At 40.3% G+C, this 9,201-nt stretch overlaps 1 protein-coding gene across 1 annotated transcript in view; it reads left to right on the top strand.

Moving 5' to 3' along the window:
* Positions 1-4,093: 4,093 nt before the first annotated feature.
* Positions 4,094-9,201, top strand: part of IL20RB (interleukin 20 receptor subunit beta) — a 29,072-nt gene continuing 23,964 nt past the window's right edge. The window contains exon 1 of the mRNA XM_061194627.1: positions 4,094-4,172. Within this exon, the coding sequence (XP_061050610.1) occupies positions 4,100-4,172 (73 nt within the window). The 5' untranslated portion in view covers positions 4,094-4,099. The remainder of the gene's footprint in view (positions 4,173-9,201) is intronic.

Genomic DNA, 9,201 nt, shown 5'->3' with positions numbered 1-9,201 from the left:
GGCAGGTAGCATTACCCCTCAGTGCCCCTAGAGGTGTGCTGAGCCCAGGTCAGAGACTCTCTTTGCAGTGGCTTGTGAAGGATTGGCAGGCAGTACTGCCTTGTCAACATGGCAGTGCTGGGCAGGGGCATCTTGACAGGGACCCATGCCCAGGTTGAGCTATCTTAAGACCTCAAGGTTTGGTGAACAACTCTCCTTCCTCCCCCATCGCATAACTAAATGAGTCTTGTTCTTTCTCCCATTTTCTGTTTACTTTCCTTTTCCTTTTCCTTTTCCTTTTCCTCCTCAATCTGTTTTCCCCTCAACTTTTCCATCCTTGGGCCTTCCCATGCCATTCTCCCGGTTGGAATGCTTAACTGCAAGTACATCTTTCCTATCCAAATCTAAATAGGTACATCCTTGGAATTCCATATTGAGGATTGTCCGTTCTCTAAAGCCTTTGCTAATCTCCTAGATCACTAAATCTTTTATGTCCCTCAGACACATTGTGAGCCCTCCTTTGATACTAGTTGGGAGGCAGTAAGGTGAGTGAAAAGAACTTGGGAGTTAGGTAGATCTCTGTTGGAATTCCTGTCTCCATCCCTGACTGGCTCTGGGATCTACAGTAAATAAATTTCAGATGTGTCCTCATCTGAAAAGTTGGGAATCAAATTTTATCAATACCTTGCAGGTCTGTCGTATAATATATGGAAATGTGTATAGAGTGCAGGGATCAAGGAGAGGATGCAGCAAGTGTCCTTGACCTTGATGTAGTTAAAAGATAAACAGCGAATACTTATTGTATACTTACTTTGCCAGATTCTGTTCTAAGTGTACCATCTCATATAATCCTCACAACAGCCCTACGAATTAGGTACTATTATAATTGTCTCCAATTTACAGAGGAGGACATTAAAACATTGTTTAAAAGACTTGGCAAAAAAAACACAACTAGTAAGTGGCAGAGCCCCAATGCCAACCCAGACAGTCTGGCTCCAGAGCCCATGCTTTTAACGACCACCCTCTAATAGGTGTCACCAACTGGAAGCTTTTCTTTGCTGATCCAGGGGCCAAAGTGAAAGACGGGCAGCCCACAAAGGGCCAGCCAGTCAGAGCAAATAAACCCTAATGTATTTATTGTTAATATTATTAATATAACAAATGGTTAATACAGCATTTGTGAAGACCTACTGTGTTCCTGGCACTGTGCTAATGTGCTTTGTCTACGTTCTTTAATTCCCACAAATATTATGCAAGGCATCATTGTTTTATAAAAACGACGTTCATAGAGTTGCTTTCTTCCCCTTCACATCAAAAGAGCACTACTTTTCCCATCCAGTCCTCAGCCTACAACTATCTAGCTTCTGATCCAAGTTCTCCGCTGAAACTCCTCTTACTGAGATTACAAATGACCTTCTAGGTGATGTAAATCCAGGAGACATTTTTTGATAATTTACTCAGTGACTCTCTTCTGCACCCCCCTTGGTGATCACTCCATCCCTCATCATTTCCAGGACCATAGTTTGTTCCAGGACCACCTCTCTGACCTATTTATTCCCCCTGTATCTTCCTATGTCATTTTGCTTGTGCTGGTCCTTTAAATGCGGGTCTTCTCCTGGAGCGTATCCACACATCTCTTTAATCTACATACTCTCCCTGAATGTTCTCACCCACTTCCTGGTCTCAGCTACCACTGAAATGCTGAACGTAGGGGAAGTGGTGCCATACCCTGACACTCATAAACTGAGACAAAGATCATTTGAATATTGGAGACTCCTCCTGCCCATATGAGCACCTCAAAGTCAAGTGTATCAAGCTGAACACATGCAGCCTTTTTCTGTACCATCCCCAACCCTGCCTGCCCTGCTCCCACCCCATCCTCCTTAACATTATTTAGGTTGAGGTGCTGTCATCCACCTAGTTATTCAAACCTAGAACCTGAAAATCATGTTTGCCTCCTCCTCCTCCAATCCACTCAACATCTAGGAGCTGTCAATTCTACCTCCATCATTTGAATTTAGTCACTTCTCTACAGACTTGGGAAAACCTAGTGGAAGCCAACATCTCTCAACTGGCTGACTGACATCCCTCCCTCCTGGCCCACCTGCCTCCAGTCTGGCCGCTTCCACGATTTTCTCTACCCTAGTCATAAATTTTTTAAAGCTCAAATACAGGGAATGACAGATTAGATTTGAGCTTTTAACCCTTCCTTTGACCCTCATTGCCTCGGGATAAACTCTAAGCTCCTCAACAAGGCATTCAAAGCTCCCTCTTGAACCCTGTTTTTGTCTGCCTTTGAGCCCCATTTCTTGCCACTCCAACCTTGCTCTCCAGTTGCATCAAACTTCTCGTGGTTTCCTAAACACGCTATGGCTGGCTGATTTTTTTCAGCATTTAATACTCAGCCCAAAGTCACCTCCAGGAAGTCTTCTCTGATTCCCCCAGGCTGGGTTAGGTGTTTCTCTTTAATGCTCCTTTATTCCCTTGTGAATATTTCTGTCACTTCATTTTCAGTATTGATTTGTGATTATTCTCATGTCCATTTTCTCCACTAGGTTTTGGTTGAGGGCAGGAACTATCGAATTCCCAGGATCTAGTACATAATAAGCCCTTAGTGAATGTATGTTGAATGAATAAATAAGTAACTTTCCCAAGGTTATATTCCAAATAAATTCTGACACTGGAACCAAAATGTGTTGCACTCTAAAATTCATGTTCTTTCCACTGAAGCGTTTGCACATGTGGAGTGTTTAGAGTCTTTAAAAATCTGACACTTTAAGGGGCCAAACCCTATCATAAGATTTTCCTTCCAATTTAAAACATTTAAATAAAGTTTTCAATAATACATTCACATGGTTCAGTAATCAAAAAATATAAAAAGATAACACAGCACCCACAAGAATTGAAAGCAGGGTCTTGAGATATTAGTACATCTGTGTTCAGAGCAGCATTATATTCACAATAGCTAAAACGTGGAAGCAAATCAAGTGTCCATCAATGGATGAATGGATAAGCAAAATGTGGTATATGGACTATTTTTCAGCCTTAAAAAGGACGGGAGTTCTGCCATATACTACAAAATGGGCAAAACTTGAGGACATTATGCTAAGTGAAATAAGCAAGTCACAGAAAGACAAGTACTGCATGATTCCACTTATATGAGGTACTTAGAGTAGTCAAAATCATAAAGACAGAAGTATAATGGTGGTTTCCAGGAGAGGGGAGAAGGCGGAGTTACTGTTTAATGGATATAGAGTTTCAGTTTTACAAGATGAAAAGAGTTACGTGGACAGATGATGGTAATGATTGTACAACAATTTGGATGCATTTGATACCACTGAACTGTATACTTAAAAATGGTTAAGATGGTAAATTTATGTTATGTGTATTTTACCACAATAAAAACAATTTTTTAAAATCCCCAAAGAAACAAAAGGTAGTGGAAAGAGTCTCGTTCCCATTTTTCTCCTCTGTCTTCCCAATTCCCACTCCCTTTGCCCCAAGGTAAAAAATCTTGGTAGTTTCTCTATCTCCTTCCAGGTTTTCTTTTTGCAGATGCAAGCAAATATGAAGCTATATATTCTTCACCTCCTGACTCTATAAAAGATATTTAGAAAAAAATTTTTTAAACTTCTCTACTTTTTTTGAAGTGGAGATGTAGAAAAAGAGCTAATCAGTACCTAGCTTGCATGAACTCACAGGAGAGAGACTTGGAAGAGAACAGCTATTTGATGAGAAGTTTAGATAATCTTGCCTGCTACTGCCAGAGGTGCCTCTGGAGACTACCAGGGTCCCCCAGGGCAGAGCCTATGATCCAGGTATCTCCCCCATGCAGATTCTTAAGCTTCCCAGAGTTATCTTTTCTCTGGAACTCTCCTAGGCCACACCCCCTGATGCAACATCTGGGTTTGGGCAGAAAGGAGGGTGCTGCCCAGCCCGCCTCTCCTGAGCTGTCTGGGCTGGCTCCTCTTTCCAGAACAATTCAGGCTTTACAGCGACTCAGACTCAGCTCCAATTTCTGCGTTCCGAAGCAAGGATGGCTGATATGGAAAGAGTGCTTCATTCTGGAAGGAAACAATGTTCCAGGTCAAACTGAGCCTGCCAAACAGAGACCCTCACAATGGTTCTAGAAGAAATCGAGACAAGTCTTATCATGTGGTTTTCCTACGCCTTGATTCCTTGTTTTCTCGTGGGTAAGTATGAATCAGAATACCGCCTACAGTCTGGGGCTCAAATATAGGTTAAGAAGGTGAAAAATACTTTCCCAGGGTTTGGGGTTGCAATATATGCATAGAACATCTTATGTCTGTTTTTGAAAAGGTTTCTCACCTCCTAATCCTCCGTCCCCACAAAGAAAAGGCCTGCATTCTGTTTAGAAATCTCTTAATGTCCACAGAGCAATCTAGGAAGATAAAGCATCAGAACAAATAGTTTAAAGGTTAGCAGAGATCCATGCATTTTGTTATTTATCTTATTATTTAGTTTTAAAAGCCACAACATAGTTATTATCTCAGTCTTTCTGTGTGTGCCTCAGAGATGTTCACTGTACGGACAGGTTTAAGTAAAGATTCTAACAAAATACATGTGAATAAAAAGACATAATTTGCCACTTAATATTGGGTACAAGACTTATGAAAATTGGAATTCTCTCCTGGTCACTTCAGAAAAGGTAGCAGTCAGGTACTCCATACCATTTTTAAAAGTATTTGGTTTGGGACATTTTGCCTGCCAGTAAGATTACATAATTTTCTCTGCTCCATTTCTGGCTGCTTGCACCTACATGTTATTGTTCTGAAATCGCAGCTTTCGCTTTTGATGTTTCTTCCTGTCAAATAACATTTAAGAGAAATTTCTAATTTGAATACACCAAGGTACTAGGCACTTTGCAGTGTCTGTGGGTGTCTTGAGTACTTTCTTTTTTTTAACACTGAGAACTAATTATTCTAGTTAGTTTAAATCAGGTAACAAATCAGTGCCGAGGTGATTAGCAAATGTTTAGAGCTGACTTAAACATCAAATTTATGCCTGTGTAGCTCAAAACCCTTCACAACTCTATGTCTCAGCACATGATGAGCAAATTTGCTGTTTGTTTCATGACACACCATATTTAGGCCCCAATCCTATTTCTCACTACTCCTTGAAAACAAGTAGGGGCCACAGGCGGCTGCTGTCTTCACAGCTGGCGCATCACCCCCTCATTTCCTCCTCCTGGTCTTTATTGTTGTTCTTTCCCTCAGAAGCTCCCTCTCCAGTCCTTAGCCCATCCCAAACCCGTCCTCCCATCATCATGCCAGATGGGTCCCTGCTCCTGCAGCCCCTTCCCAGACCTCTCTCCTTTGATCCTTGACCCCATGTACTCTGTTTCAGTGGGTTATTTCTGTTTCCGGCACTGGCCTGAAGACAGGGCCTATGCATCTTTCCTGGCGTCCCCACAGCCCCTAGCATAGGCTCAGCATGTTAGTTGATTGGTTAGTTACTAGATTGATTGATTAGTTGGTGGCACAAACAAGTTGCTAGGAAAACACTCCTCCACTAAGCTAAAGGGAGAAGACGGGGTGGCCAAATGAGAAGCGGAAAGGCCAGCATATTTTTCCTGATTTTTTTTTTTTAATTGAGGTATAACTGACATATGACATTATATTAGTTTCAGGTGTACAACATAATGATTTGATATTTGTATGTATTGTGAAATGGTCACTGTAATAAGTCTAGTTAACAGCTGTCACCATACAAATTTTTTCTTCTTGTGATGAAGACTTTTAAGATCTACTTTCTTAGCAACTTTCAAATATGCAGTACAGTAACTATAGTCACCATGCTATATATTACATCCCCATGATTTATTTATTTTATAACTGGAAATTTATACTTTTTTGATCCCCTTCACCCATTTTTTAATTTGACATTTTCTTCAATGAGGTAGTCTAGTCTTTTAAGCCTTTTCCTGAAAACTCCTATTTCAAGTAGACCTGGAGGTGAGTACTCTTCTGACACCTGTAAACTTACACGGAAATAAAAACAAAAACAAACAATAAACTACAACCACCATCCCTGTCCCCCTCCACCACCCACCCAAAAAAAACAAAAAAACAAAAAAACCCACCAGTGGTAGAAGCCACAAGGATGTCAGAGTGAGAAAGACCTGTGTGTGAGTTTTGACTTTTATCACTTGCTCGTTCAGTGAATATATCGCTATCACTTCAGTTTCCTCATCTGCAAAATGGTCAAAATAGCTACCTTTCAGTTGGGAGGTGTCAAACGAGATTATGCAAACAAGGGCACTCTGAAGATGCAAGTGTGCCCACCCCCATGTTACTTTTCATCTGTTGGTTATGCAAACCGATGGTGGTGTCAGCAGTTATTTGTTTTAGCTGAGGTTGCCTTTATGCAATTTTGACCATTTACTCTGGACTGTGTAGGAGCCTGCAGTGATTTCTGCAATGTCTAAATGAACTTCTACTACTTACTCTAGATCCTTGGGACAGATGGGTAGAGGTCTTGCTCTCTTTTACAGAATTTATTTGCCTTGCCCTGTCCCTTTCAAATAATAGTGTGTAATTCAGGAAACTGATTCCCACTACCAATAATAATAATAATAAGAGTAATAATAACAGCAACAATGACCATCGGAACTGCCATTTATGACCGCACACTGTGCTCTGGATTAGCAAAAATGTTCTCTTGACATCTCACACCAATCCTGCAAGGTAGGTGATATAACCCCCATTTTATACAATAGGAAATAGAGACTCAGAGAGGTTCAGCTATTTGCCCAAGTGTATATATCTAATAAGTGGGAGAACTGGGATTTGACTCTGGTTCTGCTGGCTACAGAGCCTGTGCCCTTTGTACTTCTCTGCAGAAGAAGCTGAGACATCGAAGCAGGCCAGAAAAAGTTTAGAGGGACAAAGCAAAAGGAATAAAGAGGATGTGGCTATGTTTTCTGACACATTTGCTATAAGGGCTGTTGGAGGTAAAGGTGGCAGAACAGAACCCAAACGAGGGGAGCTGACAGCAGACCCAGTGAGGGGAAGCCAGCATGGCGATTCCAGGGAGGAGATGCAAGGGGTTCTGCCTGGGAAATGTGCCCAGGGACTTTGTGGTGGGCATAAACCTCAGAATGGCACAAAGGTCTAATGTGAGATAGGAATTTGGGGGAAAAAATCAGGCCGAGGCTAATTTCACTAAGGAGCCAAGACTTGGTTCACCTGTTTCGTTTTCATTCATTCTGTATTTCTGAGCGCCTGCTGTGTGCCGCGTTCTGGGTTAGGTGCTGGTTAGATATGAACAAAACTGTGTTTCCTGTCTTCAGGAAACATAAGAACCTGCTGGGAAATACATCTAAGTCTTTAGGGATTTATCATTCATAGTTTTTTTTTTTTTATTGAAGTATAGTTGATTTATAATGTGTTAATTACTACTGTATGGCAGAGTGATTCAGTTATACATATATATACATTCTTTTTTATATTCTTTTCCATTATGGTTTATCCCATGATATTGAATATAGTTCTCTGAGCTACACAGTAGGACCTGTTGTTTATCCATTCTATACATAAAAGCTTACATCTGCTAACCCCAGCCTCCCACTCCATCCCTTCTCCCAACCCCCTCCCCCTTGGCAACCATCAGTCTGTTCTCTATGTGCATGATTCCATTTCTGTTTCATAGATAGGTTCATTTGTGTCATATTTTAGATTCCACATATAAGTGATATCATATATCGTTCATAGTTTTAACTATTTTTCAGCTACCTGAAGTAAGGTCTAGATCAGTGGTTCTCAATCTCAAGTGCACATTGGAATTAACTGGAGAGCTTTTAAAAGTACAAATGCCAGGATTTCACAGCCAGAGGTCTGATTTAACTAATCTAGGGTGCTGCCTGGTCTTTGGGATTTTTCAAAACTTCCTGGGTGGGGCTCCTTAGAGAAGTGGTTTATTCCGTAACTGGGAAGAGAAAATAGAAGTTTGGAGCATCTTGTGGGAAGGAAGGAAGTGCTCAAAAAAGGATGGGGGCCAAAATGCAACAAGTATCCTGGATTAGATCCTGGAATGAGAAAAGGACATTAGTGGAAAATTTGGCAAAATCCAAATAAAGTTTAGAGTTTAGTTAATAGTAATGTACAATGTTAGTTTCTTAGTTTTGACAAATATATCGTGACTATATAAGATGTTAGCATTAGGGGAAGCTGAGTGAAGGGTGTACAGGAACTCTGTGTACTTACTGTCTGCATTTTTTCCCTATAAATCTAAAATTATTCTAAAAATTAAAAGTCTATTAATAAAAATAACATGAAAAAAGAGAGTGAGAGATGGGAGTAAGTCAAAAGGACACAAAACCCAAGAAAGCTCCCAATGGCCAAAGCTGGAACAATTTGAGTAACAAAATAAATAACGATAGAATAAAATAAATTTCCATTACAAATGGTGGAGAAGGAAGAGCTCTTTCTTACAGAATTCCAGTTAACACATAGAAAATCACAATTAAAACATCACAGCAATGATTGTTGCAAGTAATATCCACCAATAAACACAAAAATTAATGGATGAAAGTTGGGGGAGAAAGAATATTTGCATAGTGTCACCGTATCTCCCCTAAGTTACTTATTAATTATAAAGGGGAAAATGGTCATTTTATAATGAAGACACCACCTTAACCAAGTGGTCAAGGTTAACACCACCAGTAATAAGACATAGCAACATCATGTATTCCCTGTGAGTATGTGCCAAAAATGCACAACCTTAATCAAATCATGAAAAAACATCAGATAAACCAAAACTGAGAAATAGTCTAGAAAACAACTGACCAGTACCCATAAAAAATGTCAAGGAAAGATTGAGGACAGACTGAAGAAGACTGAGTATAGATATGACAACTAAATGTGGGATCCTGGATTGGTTTCTGAAAAAAAAGGAAGGAAGGAAGGAAGGCAGGAAGGAAGGAAGGAAGACTTTAGGGGAAAAAATCGGTGAAATTCGAATAAATACTGAGGCTTCATTATTGATATTGGGCCAATGTTAATATCTTCCTTTTCATATATGTACTATGGTCATGTACATCTGGAAGGCTGAATGAAGGGTATATGGAAGCCCTCTGTACTATTTTTGCAACTCTTCTGTAAGTCTGAAATTATTTCAAAATAAAACTTAAAAAAAAAACCCACAGAAAGCCACCTCCCCAGTGATTCTCATGGGCAGCCAAGGTTGAAGACAATTAGAACT

This window comes from Eubalaena glacialis, chromosome 6, assembly GCF_028564815.1.
Source record: "Eubalaena glacialis isolate mEubGla1 chromosome 6, mEubGla1.1.hap2.+ XY, whole genome shotgun sequence".
Lineage (NCBI taxonomy): Eukaryota > Metazoa > Chordata > Mammalia > Artiodactyla > Balaenidae > Eubalaena > Eubalaena glacialis.
Note: the sequence above shows the minus strand (reverse complement) of the source record. Positions and strands in the feature narration are given on the sequence as shown.